At 38.9% G+C, this 20,000-nt stretch overlaps 1 protein-coding gene across 1 annotated transcript in view; it reads right to left on the bottom strand.

Moving 5' to 3' along the window:
• Positions 1-1,020: 1,020 nt before the first annotated feature.
• The window catches only part of LOC138004341 (PAS domain-containing serine/threonine-protein kinase-like), a 29,526-nt gene continuing 10,546 nt past the window's right edge, over positions 1,021-20,000 (bottom strand). The window contains exons 7-19 of the mRNA XM_068850830.1: positions 18,507-18,779; positions 17,930-18,128; positions 16,426-16,968; positions 14,478-15,181; positions 13,400-13,564; positions 12,361-12,513; positions 10,799-10,924; positions 9,672-9,806; positions 8,825-8,881; positions 7,897-8,039; positions 7,192-7,325; positions 4,353-4,484; positions 1,021-2,910 (exon numbers count right to left, since the gene is read on the bottom strand). Of these exons, the coding sequence (XP_068706931.1) occupies positions 2,711-2,910; positions 4,353-4,484; positions 7,192-7,325; positions 7,897-8,039; positions 8,825-8,881; positions 9,672-9,806; positions 10,799-10,924; positions 12,361-12,513; positions 13,400-13,564; positions 14,478-15,181; positions 16,426-16,968; positions 17,930-18,128; positions 18,507-18,779 (2,964 nt within the window). The 3' untranslated portion in view covers positions 1,021-2,710. The remainder of the gene's footprint in view (positions 2,911-4,352; positions 4,485-7,191; positions 7,326-7,896; positions 8,040-8,824; positions 8,882-9,671; positions 9,807-10,798; positions 10,925-12,360; positions 12,514-13,399; positions 13,565-14,477; positions 15,182-16,425; positions 16,969-17,929; positions 18,129-18,506; positions 18,780-20,000) is intronic.

A 20,000-nucleotide genomic window follows, 5' to 3' on the forward strand; every position in this document is an offset into this window, starting at 1 on the left:
GAAGAAGCTTTAGGTCATCACTTATATCATTCCAGACTTTAGCACCCTGAAAACGTATATTAACGATTCCATAATTGGTTCTGCTAGATAATCTGGTGTAACTATGTACATTCCTAACAGGATTAAAGTAATGGTCAAATACAGGAGGTAGGAGTTTATTATGAAACTTATACATAAATACTGCTAGTTGAAGGGCAATAATATCAAACAGCTCAACAACTCTTAGATCTTTAAATAAAGGACTTGAATATGAAGATGCGATGTTGCGTAATACCTTGTGGTCAGACAGACGCAGGCTCATCACAAAAATATTTCTTATCTTTTCGCGTACTTATACGTCGGAATTGATCAAAACTTTCCACGAAAGAGTTTTTTATGCTTTATTCTGAGAGAAATTTCGCTTCCCGGCGAAAATAATTTCAGCTTCGCAACGCTTAGCGCAATCATTTGCTATGTGAGGTCAAACTAAGGTATATGAGCTGATAACCGAGATTGAGTAAACCAATCAGAGCACGAGAAATGAATTATCCGAGGTTGAGAATTTTATAATTAACAATTATTCCATGAGCGCGCGTTGGATATGAGATGATAGATAGCCAACGAGGCGCGTAGCCAAAGAGGCGCGTAGCGCCGAGTTGGCTATAATCATATCATATCTAACAAGCGCGAGTGGAATAATTGTTTTATTAAAAACGCCCCCAAAATATAGAAAACTAGACTACAATAAAAATAAAAAGGCCCAAAAAATCACGCATATGCTTGCCGTGTTTGTAGATCATGGTATAATGGCTCATAACCCATGATGGCTTAGCCAATCAAAACTCTCGAATTACATTATCCAATGATCCAGTTTTTGATAATTTAAATTATACTGCGAATTAGCCTAGCTTTTGTTTTACTCTGACTTGCGCACGGTGTGATAACTTAATTAACCACAAAAAACTCTCCATGATGTTGTGAATCGCGAATTAAGCAGATCTGAAAAGCTCGAAGAGAAATCAAAATCCAGGCTTTAAAGAGGACTGTGCTTCTTTGTACAACTGCTTTAATGTCCACAGTTCATATTATTAGTAAATACATTGCAATTTCACAAGACAGTTGTTCATTAGTAACCGCATAGTTATTTACAGTCTTCAACAATCGCCAATGACACTGTTGAATTCACTACAGAAAATAAGTTAAATAAGACATAATTATGAGTGCAGCGCAGACAGCTGCCAGTTTAACGTAGGGCTACGATAAATTCCATCGGATGTACAAAACAAAAATAAAATACTTTGATAAAGTAATTTTAAATTCAGTTTACAGTAAAACGAACACCAAAGTGGCCATCGATGGTTTGCATGTGACGTCATGGTCGCCATGGTTGGATGGCAAGAACAATAACCGCAGGCAACTAAACTTTATTATTATGCAAATTCTGCGTAAAAAAATGTATTGTGTTACCATCCAAGTTAGCCGCCTTGTCACGTGGATGAAAATCAGGAATTCGCAACAGATGCAAACAAGGAGCAAGTCATAGTGCAAAGCACATCGCAAGCAGCCGCCGTAAAAGGCAGGAAAAAGACTGAGCAGAAGTTTTACAATCAGATGAGAATGTGGTGCTACCAGAGCCTTTAGCCAGTCACCAAGTGTGGCGATCCAAACCCAGTTTTTTAAAACGCATCCTCAACTAAATAAAAAGGCAACCTTCAGTTGCACTTGATAACTTAAAAAAATATATAAATACTCAACACTGTTTTGTTCATTCATAAATTCATGAATCCCAAAAATAGAGCGATTTCCAATTGAGCTTCATGAAACCTTATAAGCCAGTCACAGGTAAATAAATAAATTCGGCGCTAAAAGCGGGAAAATAGCGTCCAAGCGAGCCACTATTGGTTTGTAATGTTTTGACCTTTGATTGGCAGAGAATGTCACTTTTGTGGCGCGAAACCAATGCGAAAACAATCACGCAATAGGATATTTCCGAGTTCATGTCTGCCTCCTCTTCAAAGCGAGTCTTAGCGCGACGTTTTTGTGATGGTGATCAGTTCTTCTGTGCATATATGAATGAAAACTAATTTTTGATAAGAAAAAGTCCGCACTTAGACTCGCTTTGAAGAGGATGCAGACATATACTAGGAAATGGCCTATTACTTTCTATGCTCATTTGAAAAACGCTCTAGACTTGTTGTAAATGAACTCTTCTTCCGTTACAAAAATGAGAAACACGTCCATGTCTATAATACAACTTGACTCAAAATTCTTTCAGCAAACACACTTGCGAAGGTGAACACTTTCGTACAAATAGCAAGCAATTTAACATTCAATGTCAAACTTGCAAATTAAAATACAAATAAAATATTCTTCATCTCCAGAATGGATGTAAATTATTGTATTACTCTGTAAACACGAGCTATAATCTCGCTGCCACATATTGTAGTCTCAAGTACCGTAGCCTGGTTCTGTTACGTCAAGAAATTGAAGCTAGAATCTGACGACGGAAGTTTAAAACTGTAGTCACTGTTTCGCTAGCATCAAAAAAAGTAAAATTCGAAAGATCACACTTTTCCCCTTATGTGTGTTTTAAACAACAAACTTCGAAAAGATGCGAAAACCGTCCGTATCATCGAAACAGGGAGCACGACAACTATCTCTCTGTTCACAATCTCTCTATTTTCAGTTTTTATTCGGCAAATTCTTACGCACGACAATCACTCAATCACTGTCATATTTCGCCATCGATGTCATCATCTTCTTTGTCGATCATGTTCAAGTATTCCTGTAAGGCTGACAATTGGAGGTTACTCTGTTCCTCTTGATGCTCATAGTCTATAACTTCATCTTGAGAAATGTCTCCATCACTACTCTGGCTGCAGTTCAATCCAAGCGCTGACACGAGCAAAGCTGCACCTTCCAATTCATCCCCTTTCATTAACAATTAAAAGTATATCAGTTGGTACAAATCATAATTTCTGTGCATGCCTTTCCTCTTACTTGAGAGTAAAAAGGTTACGTAGCTATACGTAGGGTGTAGTACAAGGATCCGTGGCTTCCGAGAGAGGATTGCTTTAGGACGGTGCCTACTAATTCGCCCTTGTCACACGGCGGCCATATTGTCCCGGGAGACCAAAAAAGCTTTGTTTTACCACGCCAAGCCTCACCCCCATGATTTCCACTACGAGGCTTGGCATGGTAAAACAAAGCTTTTTTGGTCTCCCGGGACAATATGGCCGCCGTGTGACAAGGGCGAATTCAAAGGTATTTTTGCGCGGTTTACTGAATATGCGGGAAAAGCAGATCTTAACAAGTGTTATTGAAATACAGAAAGAAAATTAGGCCACGGACGGTAACCGGAAGTGAGTTGTTTTCCCTTTCAACTTGTCTTCACACAACCACATTTCTATTGCGAAGTACCTTTGCTCCATTAGAGATGATTAGAGACACTACTCTCCTGGTATGCGGAAAGTTCATTTCCGGTTGGCGTCCGTGGCTAAAAAAACGTCATGCGCTTAAGGTCTCTATTGTTTCTACCATTAGGTCTAACGCTCGTTTTATGCCTAATCGTAACTGTTACAACATACTCGAATCTGAATGGTTATCAACAATCCTGATTTCAGCAGGAATAGGACATTTTGTGATTGGGCAGTTGTACGCGTCACCAAGCGCGCTACTTGTACTTGAATCACTTTTCTTTTTCCAGGGCTATTAAAAAAACTAAGAAAAGTTGAAAACTATAAAAAAAAACTTCATCGCCATCTTCTCGCATTTTGTAATAGTTACGATTAATTGATAATTGGACTGAGTGGAGTACAATTCAGAGAGTAATCATGCTCGAAATTTCAAATAGGCCTCGCGCTTGAAATTACTCGCCCGATTACTTCCTGAATAGGCTAATTTCGAATTGTGCAACGACAAAAGAACAGAGTCCAGGTTCAGGGAAATAATTAGCATTTTATTTTGTTCAAGACAAAGGAAAATGCACCTCGACTCTGTTCTTTTTTTGCTGCACAATTCGAAACTAGCCCATTGTACTCCACTCCTAATAAGGCGAAGGTCAACATTAGTAAACAGGGTTTGAGTTGTTTCGGCAGTCTGAATCTTACCCCTGGTTTGCCGGCATTTTACACCGATCGCCATTACGCTTTTGCATGTAAACTAAACCCAAAAAACATAAAATCGAGCAAAATTTTTTTTACGGCTTCATGTAAACAACCCAAATTTTTCCGAGTAAATATAAGATATCGCACAAGCGGCAGAAGATTCATTATCAAGAATCATCCTTTGAAGAACGTATCTAGCTTGGCACTAAATGACAACCAAAGCAGTATAGTAAACAGGAGGAATTGATTGAGGTGACTTAAGCTTACCTAATACAGCTTCAAAGGAGTACTTTTTGATGTCAACGCACTGGTTGATCCAATCATTTTCTTCCAAGTCGGACATCGTTGCTCGCCAGCGAGGATTCGGGTGCAAAAGCCAGCAAATGATAAACATGAGATCTGGTTTAAATATAAAAAAGTCAAATACCTTGCAGTAAACAAATAAGACTCTACAATAATAAGCCCCTCAGGTAGTTTTCTCATGAAACTAGACGCTCCATGAGCGTACACTGGGTTGCCTGTGGTAAGTGCTACTAAAAAACAGAAGGGACTGAGTTGGGTGGTATTGAACCGCAGCGTTCCAATCAATTTTTTCAAGTCGGGGGTCATTAAGACCTAGCAAAGTAATAAACCCAGAAAGATTGAAGAAAATAAAAGGGAATCGAGAAACATTGGCTTCTAGGCTGACATGTTGATCATTTTCAACTTCCCTCACAATTCCTTTTCACCACAAGTTTAAGCGAGCACTCTGAGAGTCTGACAGCTTCGTAATACAAAAGTTCACTGAAGTTAAGCGCAGTAGGACGGGGTTAGTATCTGGATGGGTGACCTAGAAATATACCACTTTGTAACAGAAGCATAGGCCCGAAAATTCTATTTCAACGCTCAAAAAATGCAAACTAAGCAAGGTACAGATTTTGTTAGCTTGCTTTATGCAAAACAAATATTGATGCAAAAGTAAATAAATATTGATACACAGTTTTTAGGAAGAGCAGAAGGAAGTTTTCAGGACGGTCGATCGAGAATAAAACATTTTGCCATCAGCAGCAAAATTTACATGAAAACAAAATTAATTTTGAACCGCGAATATAAAAAGTTACCATCCGCGAAAAACATTTTGGGAGATTTTTGCTACGTTCAATCACAGGCAGACAACCCTAAAGATGCGAGAGCACGTGATGTCACGTTATGGACAGCCAGATAAATGGGTTTTTGGGACGCTTCGATTTCCTCTTCAGATCCCACGCGTCGTCACATACAATTAGGCTGATTTAGCAACAGAACGGGAACGTCAGTGGCGAAGGGGCGCGCAGAAGAAACACCAATGAGAATTCAGAATAGAGTAGAGTTCACTCTTTTCTTCTCTATTCTAAATTCTCATTGGTAGTTTTGCTGCACGCGACGTCGCCACTGACGTTCCCGTTCTGTTGCTAAATCAGCCTAATATAAATATTGTATGTGACAATATAGCGGGCGCCGTGATCAAGCTACCGCGGCGTGTTTACTCGCGAAACAGTGAAGCATTTGTGACAAATGATGGCAAGATACCGGGTTTTTGTTTTTGTTAGTTTTCTTTTTCTTTCAAGTGTTATAAAGTTTGACATGAAATGTGCGAATTCCACACAACGACCACAATCGCCTCTTGTTTCTGCAAAGTCAAAAATTTACTCTCTAAGACGAGGTTATTTATCACCAGGTAATTCCATCGTTTTTGGAAATAGTAGCTACTTTATTATTCATCAGCGTCACAATTTTTTGCTGATTTTGGGGCTCATTTTGTTGAAACTCAAGCACGCTTCCAACAGACCTGTTTATTTTCGTGACTTATGCACGCGCTACTTACAGTTTTTCCCGTATCACATTTCAACCTACGTATGCAAATTTGTTAAGCTCCAAAATTACACATGATAAATTCAAAAAGGCTGGAAATCTCACAAAAACCTTTTCCAGCGAAAAATTTATTGACACAAACAACATATTTGCAATTAGAGGCAAAAAACCCTTCCTATTCAATTGCGTGCGTGCAAACAAGACACATAATCCGTGTCACAAAGCATATGCAATTAAATAAATTTCTGACAGTCCAGGAAGAACCCCTTTTCTGCAGAACCTTTTCCGTGAATAATGGAGCACAAAATAGACAACAAGCTTTCTTTTAAATAATTCTTCACTTTCACATTTCCAATTTTTTTTTTACCTGAAGACTGTGCAGAGTTGAGTGCAAAATAATGTAAATTGCCAGACAAGTGATGCGTTTGATTCCTTCAATGTATGTTACACCCATACAGAAATTGCCATTTGGTTTCAATGTTGTACATAATATCAGCGTTAGCCAAATAAAGTTAGAAACAAACCTCACTTTGTGATATCCGACGGCGAAAGAGGCAATTGTTGTCGAAGGCCATTACTTGTCGCTTTGACGATTCCAGATATTTATTTTTTACCGCCTGTCTTGTTCATCCAATTGACTTCCCATTATTTAGCTCCATAAGGGCATATTTTGTTTAAAGATCCACTAAAACGCCATTCGCGTTACAATGACTTTCGACGCAATTGCAGGTTAAGTTAAATATTCTACTGTGTCCACCGGATAAAATCTATGCATTTGTAGTACCCCCTCAAAATTAACAAACATACGCACAGAAGACTTTACACACTATGACACTACTTACAGGGGAGGGACAGGAAAGACTTTTCATGACACGGAAAAAAATGAAAAAAACAGAGAAATATGAAACGCAGATTCCGACTGGGTTTGGCAACCCAGTAATTACCACACAAAAAGAGCGGAGCGTCGTAAACATTACGGATTAATCATCGAAGTCTGTTTATTGAATTGCATATCGTCATCTTTCCTTAGACACTTTCTTCTAATTTGTACTTACCCAGCTCTGTGGAGTATTTAACAATTATTCCATGTGCCAAATTCTAGTGAATTATTCTGTTTTGATTTTACAAATTTTACAAGTTTCCATATTAGGTCATACGGTATGTGAGTGATAACCGAGATTGAATGGACCAATCAGAAAGCTAGAAACGCAATATCCTAGGTCGAAAATTTAAGAAGCATTTATTAAAGGAGTTACAGAAACAAAACATTTTTTACCATTTGAAACAGCAAAGGGTGGATGCAACTCAGCCCTAATGGTTTCTTCGATATCATAGAATGGATTTTCACCAAACACTAAAGTGTACAGTGTTACACCCATCGACCATAGCTCCAGTTCTGGCCCGGAATAGCTGCAAAATATGACAAGGCATTCATTAAACAGAAACAATTATTCAGAGAGAAATGTCGCTTTCCGGCGAAAAAGAAATTTAGCTTAGCAACGCTTAGCGAAATCCATTGCCATACAAGGTCAAACTAAGGTATATGAGCTGATAACCTAGATTGAGTGAACCAATCAGAGCACGAAAAATGCATTAACCGAGGTTGAAAATTTAATAATGGGTTTTATACCATGCCATAGGAAATACAGCCAATCAGAATGCAGGTAAGCCATCGGTGAAGGCGAGATAGCGAAAAAACACGAATAAACTCTGAATTTCTGAATCTTTGGAGCCACCAACTGCTAGATTCAATGCACAGGACAAGCATTCGAGTCAATCATGATTTTCATAGAGACCTTCTTTATTTGACAAAAGGGGCGTCTATTGCAAACTTACAATGTAACAACTAAGAGGGCGTTCATTTCAGGAGAGGCGGCGTCTTTTGGATCATTTAAGGTACAACGCAAGTCAATCAATTGACCCCCTTTCTGTAAATGTCTTGACAATGAACCTTATTAAAGAGAAATGCCTCAGTAGATACCTATTTCCCATCAGCACTTCTGGTGAGCAGTATTCCATTGTTCCGCAGAATGTGCAAAATTTCTTTCCTTCCTCCATGTAAGCAGCAGAACCGAAATCAATCAACTTGATGTGAAACTTGTCATCCAAAATAATATTCTCATCCTGACGAAAAGACAGATACATTCATCAATGAATGGAAGGGATAAAGCAAAAGTGTGTGTTAATCTTAGCGGTGTCTTTTTAAGATTAACCATTCTCTGCTGATCAGTTGTTTCGTCTACTATTGGCCAAAAACCGTTTTACGTTGGTTTGGTCGACCAGCTTTCCGGATGACTGAGCATCGAGATATCTAGGTAGCTTTTACTACAGTGCATAAATGGAGTTTGTATATAGGTCTTCAACTGCCTACGAAGAATCTAGTTTAGGTAAGCTAGAGACCTGAACGGCTGCATAACCGAACGAAAGACATCTCTACATTTTCGTGTTCTGGAAGAATCACTTACCCGTGGCGCTACAATGAACAGCACGAAACAGCACAGCATTTGTCTTGTGTGTTTATTTCTTATGTGCATTTCGCTTGCGTCTCCAACAATCAAGTTTTAACAAGATGGTAAGAACAGAGGGGAAAATCCAAGCAGAATTAAGAAGAAAGGTAAAAATTATGCTCCTTGCAATTGTGATTCGATTGAGCATACCAATCCTTTATCACGCGACAGTGTCGGTTGCATGGTTGGGTTTTACCTATTGGTGATAAGTGCTCTTAGATACAAGTCTGCTACAGAATCTACATGCGTCAGAGCAAGAGAAGACCATGCAGCTCTCAGCACGTAACAATAGTTTTGTCAACTTAAGGCAGGATTCTTAAATGAGTATTGGCCCTACAGTTGCAACGCACAAATGTTTCGTTGCGAATTTTCTACCCCAACTATTAAATAAATTTGACTTACCTTCACATCGCGATGCACTATGCTTTTGCTATGAAGAAACGACACTGCAGAAACAACCTATGGCAAAACCGGAAAAGAAAAGAAATATTAAGTTCAAAAGTAGATTAGCTTTTCAATTTGTGTGCACGTGAAGAGCTTAAAGAAAAAGACGTCACGAGGATGGTGGCGATGACGATGACGTCGACGATGACGATGACGCGACGACACGGCACTTAAGAAACGACGACGCTGACGACAACGAAGACGGCAATAAACAAAAGGTTTAATGAGCACGACCCGCGCACGCGTTTCACATTTCGGCGCATTTACAATCAAGTGTAATAACCAAATTTGAGGTTAGGTGGCGGACGTAGCACCGAACGAAACATTTTCAGTTTCCTCTCTAAACCTCAACACCGTTCGTTCTAATTTTGTTCCAAAGACGTTTGCACACAGTTTCCATCCCGAACGAAATGGATTAATTGCGAAGTGATTAAAAAAAACAAGTAGATTTATTCTTTTAGATGAAGTTCTCGTACATTGTAGACATTGTCGTCGTGCTTGTTAAGTTCCTCGGATTGGAGTACGAGAACGAAGTCCTACGAGTACGAATTTTCTGTACTGAGCACGCGCATTACGTTTAAAGAACGAAGTTTCTCGAAATGCGCATGCTCAGAGCTGAGAACTCGAACTCGTAATCGTCCCCATACTCCAATCTGAAGTTCGCTATTATTGATGATGACGACTAAGACGAGAATGAAGACCAAAGGCAACCGCAAACATCAATTGAACAGCAGCGTAATGAATACGGACAAAAAGGTGTTTTCCTTAACGCAGAGCAATAAACAAGACAACTGCATGTTCTCACCTGTTTAAACAAGTAACTACACAGAGCTTCATCAGTAGCTGGCTGTTTGTCTATAAACTCAAACAAGTCCATTCCACTTCCATGTTTCTCCATCACCAATTGAAAGAATTCTTCATTTTCAAAAGCCTCCAACATCTGCGAAAAGTAAACAGGCAAGTTCCAATTGGAATGAAAAAATAAATAATAATAATAATAATGCTTGAAAGCAAACCCAGCCTCCCCACGAAAACTCCAAAAGAACTTTATTATCATAAGATAACTACATGCTTTAAGACGCGACGCTGGCCTTCAGTCAGTCAAGGAAATTATATTAACGATGCTGCATCGACCATGCGAGCAGTCCATTAATATTCTTAACTCGAAAATGTGGTTTTATCAAAACGAGTTGATAAAGGGTTGATAGCTCGCTCTGACGAGGGCTTCCCTTTATATTTAAACAGTATACTACTAAAAGAGTACATACTATATTAGAAGATATAAATAAATTTAATATGTACAATGTAAATTTCTACATACATGCGATAATGGCTTTAAATTCATGTAGTCCTTTAGGAATTACAGATACGGGTAAACTATTCCAAGTCCTTATAGCACTGACTAGGATACGAATAGGATATTTCACAAGTATCGTTCGATGTACGAAGTTGTAGACATGGTGCACAGTCACGAAGGCGTGAAGCTCTTACGTTTAGGCTTGAAAAGTCAGCCATTTTCATCTTTTCAACTCGTTTGATAAAAGTAATTTTTGTGTTTAGCTTTGCCGCCGATGCAGCGCCACAGTTCTTTAAGAAACTACATGTAGCCCCTTCGTTGCCAGTAATTCCCGCAGAGACTCGACCTGATTACTTCTACTTAAATTGGCAAGAAAAATCTCACTAACTGCTTGCGATTTTTCAGCACTTTTTAACAGCTACAACAGATAATCTTGAGCACAACACTGGTCCGTCATGTCAATCTGAAGTGACCACCTTGCCTCTGCAAGTCAATTAAGCTTCATAAGTTACCCTATTCAAGGTATTTCCAATTGAATAGAACTGATGACAGTGTGCACAGCAGTCATCATACGTTCTAGGTGTAAGTTTAAATTTTTATAGACAGCTGTGCCTTGACAACAAGTTGATGATTACCTTCACAATATTTGGATGTTTGAGGTTTGCCAGCAAAGCAATTTCCAGTGGAATTGAACCCAGGAGAGGATCATCCACCCAACAGTCAGGAAGAATCTTTGCTTTTCTGATAAACTTCACGATGACCTTGCGGACAGATAACATAGGTTAGGACATAGCACGAATTAGATTAAGGTAAGGGTTACAGTTTACGTATACTTGAGAAGTACCCTTGAGAGGACGCTTGGTGACATTTATCTCCTGCTTTTCCAAGACATACTTGATGTTAAGTTGAGGACAAAGGTGCAGGGCGCATTAATGACCCATATCACGGAGGGGCACCTCAGCATCAATATGGTACAAATGCCAATCTTGGACAAAAGTGGACAGACATGTACGGAAATGCACATAATTAGCTGCATGGCAACTTTGATAAGCGTCATGAAGTGTGCCCTTGCTCTTCTTGCCAACTTCAACATCACTCTGGGAATACTGATAGTAAAGTCAAAATGTGTTCCCTCACAGTACCGCCTGAAGCAATGTATGCCGCGGGGATTGGCCGTGCGTCACCGCGGTTGAAAGGGGTTTTTTTTCACGCAGAAAAACCGAGGTACAGTTTTGCCGCGGAAATAACCAGGAAATGACGCGGCTTTGCACGGTAAAGAGCAACACTTTTGAGCGAGAAAAATCATGTCGCAAAGTAAAAATACCGACGAGCAAGAAAATTCAAATTCAAATGCCGTTTATATTTATCCCAATTTAAAAGCGTTTTTTTTCCCAAAATGGATAAAAGAATGCAACACAATGGTGTAAGTCGTGCCTTGCCTACATTATGACGCAGTGATATGTAGTTAAATGATTCCTTTTTTATTGTTCAGATACGAGCAAGCTCTCAAAAAGTTGAGTATTTCTTTCAGACGGAGTAAAATTGTCATACGACGTCAGTCGGCGACATTCAATGCGAATGTGGGTTAGTAGTAACGATAAAATGCTGCATTTCCCTCGCCAATTACTAACGCTAACCCTTACACCTACCTCACTGCTTGAAATAGGTAGCAAATGCTAACTTCTTACTAACCGAGCGCGAGGGCCGTACTGGGGAATATTGGCCCGAGGTCGTGGCAGTAAGGACCGAGCGCAGCGAGGTCCGTACAAAAACGACCGAGGGCCAATATTCCCCAGTACGGCTCGAGCTAGCTCGGTTAGTAAGTTGTTTATTATATGGCTTTTTAATTACCTTTTGCTTTGTTTTTGCAAGCCCGTAATCGGCCTGTGGGCATCACAGGAGAATAATGCCCTACAATTCAGTCACAATTAGCCAATCAGAGCGCGCGTTATATCGGCTACAAACACAAGCCATATAATAATTAGACTTAAAGGAAGACACTGAATAGGATGTCGAAATTGGGCACGCAATATAGGTGGACTGAGGAAATTTAGCAATGATTATTTCAATACTCAATACAAGAGCAAAACTCATTTCAGGTCAACTGCCCTGACCAACGAAAATAGCAAAAGTAATATCAATATTAATTTTATTATTTGAACAATCAAAATAGTAATGAGATCAACTTGGAAGTTACCTTTAATCCATCACACCTCCTCTGGCCGACTTTGACAAACCCAAATGCCCCTTTTCCTATAGACTGGAGTGTGATGTACCTCTCATCATACCGGCCACGCCCTGGTGATGGCTCCGCCTCCCTTGCACTACATTCATTGAGATACTGGGGAAGCTAGAATCAAGCAAAACGCAGCATTATTTTCTTTCTTGTCTTAAAATTACAATTATTTTTCACGTACTTTTTCTTTACAAAGATAAGTTCTCTAGAATCCATCAAAACTACATGAGGATCGTGATACTAGTTAAGGTTCACACTGCACTCACAATGATAGACATAGTTCGAGGCTCCTCTGGTCTACAGAATTACGATTCAATGTAGCTTAAAGTGCACCCAAGCCCTAAACTTTTTTTGTTAGCCGTCAAAATATTCTTTAGTTCCTGATCTCGATGGTGACAAAAATTAGAGTTGAGTGTTAATTCCTCAATTTTCTGGAATTTCCAAAATTCTGAAAATATGCACAACTTTGGTTCACCGCCGAGTTTGCAGGAGATTGGGTCTGAGTGTGGTGTACACGTGACGTCAGCTGGGGAGGCGATTTTGGCAGAGAGACGAGTAGTCTCCTTCGCAGCCATTTTTTGGCATTTCACGCAATGCTCCTCTTCTGCATGATGCCCCAATAACGGCTGCAAAGGAGACTAGGATTCGATTGATTAATTTGTCATTTTTTAACTTCACCAAATTATGCATTCTTTTTGAAAATCAATAAGAAAAAATTGGGCTTAGGGGCACTTTAAAAAACACCCTCTTTGAATTGTAACCTCTTTAGTTACAATCATAAATCTCCCAACCTGGATAAAAGGAAAAGAAGGGAAAGGAAAGGAACTTTATTTTAAGTGTCTAGTCGTTCTAGCGCTGGAGCAATAATTGGGGACACTGTAAACTGAAATTAACAATTAACGCAAATCAAGTCAAATGTTAGCTTTTGAGTATGCCTAATACTACATGTAGTTATTACACCAATGGATTAGTCCCAAGAAGAATGCACCATGCAGTTCACCTCTGCTATGCTATTGACTGAATAGTCCAGTGGAGATGTGCTGTTAAAACTTGATGCTAAAGCAAAGCTGCTTGTAGATCGGCCACCTTCCCCCTCTTCTCCTGGGTCACGTGATATCCATGCACAGTACAAAACACGACCATCGTTCAGCTCCATTTTCTTCACCTGTGCACCAAAAAAATCATATTTTTGCCTCCACTACTCAACCGGACACTCAAGCTAGGATACATAGGCGCGTTGGCCAGCCAAGCCTCCGTGCAGTTTATTAAGCATTGGAATAGGTACAAGAATATTAATACATCAATTCTAAAATAAAGAGAAAAGCAATGCACCAGAGCCAGACACCAAAACCCCTAAAAAAATCAGCAGGTGGAAAAAAGCGGGGAACGCATACCCCCGACCAAGGCAGTGGTGCCACCCTCGGGGTTCTAGGGAATTCTAATTGAAAGACACTACTTACAATGTAAATGAACGCTATCATATAACCGCCTAACGAAGGCATTAAACACTAATTCAGCTCGATAGAACAAAAAAACAAACAAACAGGGCTTGTGCATGCAGCGAAGGCTAACCATAGAATGCCTCACTCGCTAAACGATAGCCAAATACAAACCACGATCACGTGGCACTCCAAGCGCCCGCTGCTCACAACCAGGCCTCTGCTACATGACGACAAAATATCAATTTATGCTAATCAGGATTATCACAAATTACAGAATAAGAATTGGGTTGGTGCAATAATGAATAAAAACAACTTCAAATTCACGTATTACATAATAATAATAATAATAATAATAAACTTTATTTCTTGGATTTTGGTTGAATCTATTGGTTCAGTCAGAGAAAAGACCAAATTCTGGGCCACAAGCAGATGACTCTTTGAGGAATTGTATCAGCATTCTTTTCTCATCCTCTGCAGGAGAATTGAATTGCAACTTTCTTCAAGTTTGCTATTACATGTACATTTTCAGCTTTTCAGCGCCCGCATTGGTAGATTGTTCCAAAAGCCACCAGCCTTTCTTAGGAATAAGTGTTCTTCTTACAATCAGGTGTTAATTTTAAATTTGTGCATAAATACCTGAAAAATTATTCCAAGGAGAGATCCATCCTTATGCCTGGCTTTGCCAACAAAGCTTCCTTCACAGACAGGCTGGTAAGGCGAAGAGGCATCTGTATGTTCAACACTTGTAACCAAGTTTGGGGTTGATGTCAAGCCTTCTAGATTAAACACACCATCATTGGGTGGAGTTTCTTGCATCCTGGTAGATCCTTCTAGACTATGCAAGTCTGCAGGTGACATTTCTGCAGATGTAAGGTTCCCACTAGTGCTGTGACTTGAAATTGCTTTGCTACATGTAGCATCAGCTGATGATCGAGGGCTTTTCAGATCACAGTTACCTGGCAGAGGTTCTGAAGTCCTGCTGGACCCAGTTTGATTTTCCAAGTCTGTGAGTGATGTCAACACAGATGAATGATTGTCACTTGACTTGTCGTGTACATGTAAACATGATTGGCTATCTGTATCTGACAAAGATTCTGACATCCTGGAAGATCCTGTTACGGATTCAGCAAATGACCTTTCTACAGATGAATGTTCTGTGGTACTGTCAGATGACAATACTTCATTGCTGTGATCTAGAAAAGATTCAGTCATCCTAGTAGATCCAGTTGGACATACAGGGTCTGCAGATAACCTCTCTTTCAATGAATGTTCTGGGTTCTTTTGATGTGAATATGTTTCACTGCTGTTTACTGTTGTTTGAGGACTATCAACGTGTAGATCTGTGGGGCAAAAACAAGACACAAGTTTTTGAATTTGAAATTATCTTGGCAAACTCTCGGAAAGACGCTGACCCTGATTCCTTCCATTCCAGTCTGCCTGTGAATACACAACCCAACTTTCCTGTGCATGCATAAGATTGGATTTTTAATGTGCGAAGAGGATACACAAGAAGCTTCCAGATCATCACAGAAGGTTACTAATGCAGTAATGAAATGAAAGCCTTCAAAATCAAGGCTTGAACAGGATTTGAACACGACCAGTGCGAGACCCGTGCAGAGATGACATACAGTATGAAAGACCTACAAGTACAGTTGTATATATTATTTGAATTGCAGACAATAAGAGTTCATTTGACCATAGTTACGAACCTCACTTACAGTGCACCACTGTATGAAACAATGAAAGCAAAGCCCCAAAAATTCGCGCATGTCTCTCTCCATAGTCCAAATATATATAATTATTACATGCATTTAATACATGGCATCTTCATTTCCACATTCTAATACAGAGGTGTTCTTGAACTAGTGTGAGGTCTGTACTGGGAAAATATTGGTTGAGTTCCTTTTTTTGCAAGTTTATGAAGTAAGCCTCAAAGGCGAGGTCCACGAACTTGCAAAAAAAGGAACTTGACCAATATTTTCCCAGTACCGACTGAACAAGCTAGTTCAATAGGGTTTTTTTTATATCCGATCTCTTGCGCAGGGTTTTCTATTCCTTGAGGCTTGCCTCTTTGCTGCTTCTGTTAACGGTTCTGGAAAGAAAATTTGTACTGGAATTCCAACATGACTAAAGACATTAAATTTTCTGACAATTTTCTTTTTATGTCCAAGAAAATGGAAACAGGAAATGGGAAGAGTTTGGCAACCTATTACAATGCTTTGTGACCGGTCCATCTTAGCAGTCCGTATTGCAAAATTCGGACTGCTCAGAAAACCAATCAGAATTCTCCTTTTCATCTCGGAGCAGGTTGCCTATAAAATAAAGGCCTAATATGAACTAATTGAATGAATAAAATTTTCTGGCTTTCCTGTCATACATGTAACTGCATTTAAGTAGCATTCCTACATGTAACTGCAATGATCTGAAATCTTGACATGATTCTCTCTTCAAGAACGATACAATGTACCAGTGAGGACGAACACCCTAAATAACAGATCCTGCTCAGTTGTGTATGCTCTCTCAATCCCCACAGTTTTACAATTTAGTAAGACCCGGTTTTACACAGAAGCCTCTTTTTTTTTACCTTGTACTTCTCTAAAATCATCTGATGCTATCTTCTTTGCCACTGAATCATCTTCGTTTCCAATTTCCTCCAAACAGAGTTCATCTTCATTTTGATCATTTATGAATGACGAGGTTAAAAATTTCCTATCTTCTCCTTTTGAATCCATAATTGGCACTGATGTATCTGCCAGTGAAGGAGTTGTAACAGGTCCATTTTGTTTACCAATACCATTTTCGCTGATCTCTAATCTTACTTTTTCTGGGCTTGCACTCCTGTCATCAATTCCGCTATCTTCTGCATTGGTTTTAGGAGTCAAGGAACCAGACTCAAATGATGCCAAGCTTGATTCATTGAAGCTATTATCCACTTTGCTGTCCCCAAAGTTTGCTACCATACTTTCTTTTTCAAGCAACGTACTGTTCATCGGAGCAAATGACCAATCACTGGTAGTTCTCTCACTATTTTTGATGCTGTCTGTTATTGAATGTGAACTACTTAAACCAGTGCTGGTGCTTATAGAGCTGGAGGTGATGGACTCTTCAAAGTCATGAAAACTCCTCTCTGATTCAAATAAAACCAAAGCAATTATTCAAAAAACACCTTCAGATTAAATTGTTGCAGTTTTTAGTGCACAAGGTTTATGTTGATTTCTATAATCTTGCTGATAAATTATTCCTTATATTTTTCTAGTAGATATGTTTGTGTTTTTGTTGTTCACCTATTTATAAATATTTTTGATGACCTTGTGTTTGGAAAAACTAGATTACCAGAAACCCTTTCCCTACCAAGAATGACACGCAGATTTTACTCTGTCTAACTCCACACAATTTTACTAGTCCATGAAAGCCAGTGCAGGGATAAATGGGTTTACACTCCATTATTTTTGATAGCTCTCACTTTACATCTCTGTTGTGCAGATTTTACCAAACCAATGTCATCTGTTGCAAACTAAGGCTAATACCGTAATTTTATAAGCCCACTGATTCATATAAATTTATTTTTAAAAAATAATGCAATTGGAAAAGCACTTGCCCTTTTTGTTGAAACTGTGGACACTAATAATTTGGTTGACTTTGGCCAAAAGGGTCCATTATATTATGTAATGAAAAAGTATAAATCCATTTACTAAATGTGCCATTAATGGCAGAGCGAACAGGATTCATAAATCAGATGTTTGGCAACCTATATACAGAGTTACACATAATAATGTACAGTTATATAATTTTTCTATAATTTACTATAATCAGTAACTAACCATCTTATGCTCATCAAATTCATGTTAATTAAGCTCATTGTGTTGTTATTCTAAATTAGGCAGAGGCCAAATCAAAAGCATTTGCTACTGCAACGGTACTTTGGTCACCACACGTATCCTACATGTACATAGTGCAATAATTTTTCATTATTTCATCAATGCAATTATTGAAAATACAGTGTAATTTTCTTAACCTCTAGTCAGTCCACCTTTTGCTGTAAATGGTGTGAAATATTTAACAAACTTACGTATTTGAATAACACTGACCTGACTTTCCTTCACTGAAATTACTCGCTTTAGAATCCAGTTCTCGTGAGTAGATTACTGTGCTTTTTGGATCCTTTTCCATGCAAAATTGGTCATCACCAAATTCATCATCTTCATCATCAAATGGCGGAAGGGGCATACTATTGTCATCAATATCATCCATGTCATCATAAAAGTTTGGAATAAGATCAACAATTTGCTGCAAATTTGATAAAGAAGAAAATCTAATTCACTCTTTACCCCTTCCAGTCCTGCGAGTGAGTCTAATGTAGACGTCTAACACCAGACGACTTTTTTCCCGTCAGTGGTGGCTGCTACAGGAATGAATGGGTTTACTTATAACAATACCTAAGGCCATTAAAAAATATATCACTGTATGGCCCCTTTAGTCCTCTCCGTCCTGAGATAAAGATTTTTACTCTGTCTAACAACAGACGATTTTACATGTCAACTGGGGTTGCCTGAAAGGTCAATGGGTTAATTACCATTCAATGCAAAAAGGTCAACCTTCCTCATCACACTATACATAGTTAATTTTTAAAGTTAATACAGTAACTGTAAAATTATTATTGCTCACCTTTCCAACCAGCTCTTTCTCTTGGTAACCAAAGAGCAAAAGGGAGAAATTCTGGTTACATGAATGAATGATGCCCTCTGGTGTGAATGTTACTAGGCCACTGATATTTGCAAAAACCCAGACAATGCCCTTGTAAAATAACTGGTTGTCAGAAAGTTCTTTGTCGCGATCAAGCTTTTTCAGGTCCTTGCCATACTTAGCCTTCAAGGAGATACTGAGAGGAAATGTTGCACCATCTCTGGTTCTGCCAGTAGCTCTCTGTTTTTTGACATGCTGTATTTACGATTGAAAAGAAGAGTTAACTTGTTGTCTTTCAACCACTAAGAGTCATTAGGATATCACTTGAGATATTACTGTGCAACTCCTTCAATGATCCCATACAGGTTGCAGTTGAAACGCTTGAGAGTTTAATAAAAAAAAAAAGGAATTTAACCTTGTTGTAGGGAACCTCTGATGAGAGTGCATAATTTATTGCACTGATATCAGCTTCTGAGCTGACAGAAATACAATGATATGACCTCACTGATCAATGAACTTTAAATTTATTACTGAATGTACATGTACTTCGACTAATTCTGCATACCGTACGGTTTACTCATGATAGTACAATGCCCGCAGTCCCTTCTGAGTCAGTCGAACTGTCCGCTTTTATGGTGATAGAGCAAGAAGTTGGGACTGCACCAACTCGTTCAGAATCAGTATTCTATTTTAGTGAAATTGATATGACAGATGGTTTCGCCTCTCAAAATAACTACTACAGCAATGGTGTGGGAATATTGATTTTACGTGCATGTCAAATTCTATTAACTATTCAGAAAGAAAACCACAGAAAAACTACCAGTACTGTATTTACTTTGAATTTAATGAGTGACACTCCAGGGAAGCCTTAAAAAAAAAGGTAGAAAACCTAAGCAGAGAGTCAGGCCTCAGACTTTTGCCGAATTTGCAGAATAAATGTTAAATAGAATGTTGGAACATTTTGGCAAGTTTTGACAGTGTGAGGTTCATCCACAACAGTCAAGGACAAATTCTTGTTTAGAATGGACAACTCGTCTATCATTAAATATGAAGTCAGAAAACAGAGCCTGTTCTGCAAAAAAGATGACTCGATTTTTGTTTGAAGTCATGTCTTTTAACAAATTCCCCTTATCCTCGAAGGCAACTACCCATAGACAATCGTTCGACCGAATCTGGTCTTTAGAGATGGTGCGACGTAGAGCAATTACCACCATCAATGATGTTTGATTTGGTTCACCCGTATTCTCTCTTATAAATGTTGGTTTTGCCAAAACCATTTGGTAGCACGGCCATAACATACTTTCCTGATAGGAGAGCTTTGACTGCTAGTTTCTGCTCTTGTTTAGGTTCAATGTTTCCCATTTGAAGGGATTAATGATCGAAATCTACCGCAAAAGCCACAGAAAATTGAAGAAAGATTGGCATCACAATCTGACAAGTAATTAACTTGTCAATAAAATCTGACAGCGGTCCATT

This window comes from Montipora foliosa, chromosome 5, assembly GCF_036669935.1.
Source record: "Montipora foliosa isolate CH-2021 chromosome 5, ASM3666993v2, whole genome shotgun sequence".
Classification (NCBI taxonomy): Eukaryota; Metazoa; Cnidaria; class Anthozoa; order Scleractinia; family Acroporidae; genus Montipora; species Montipora foliosa.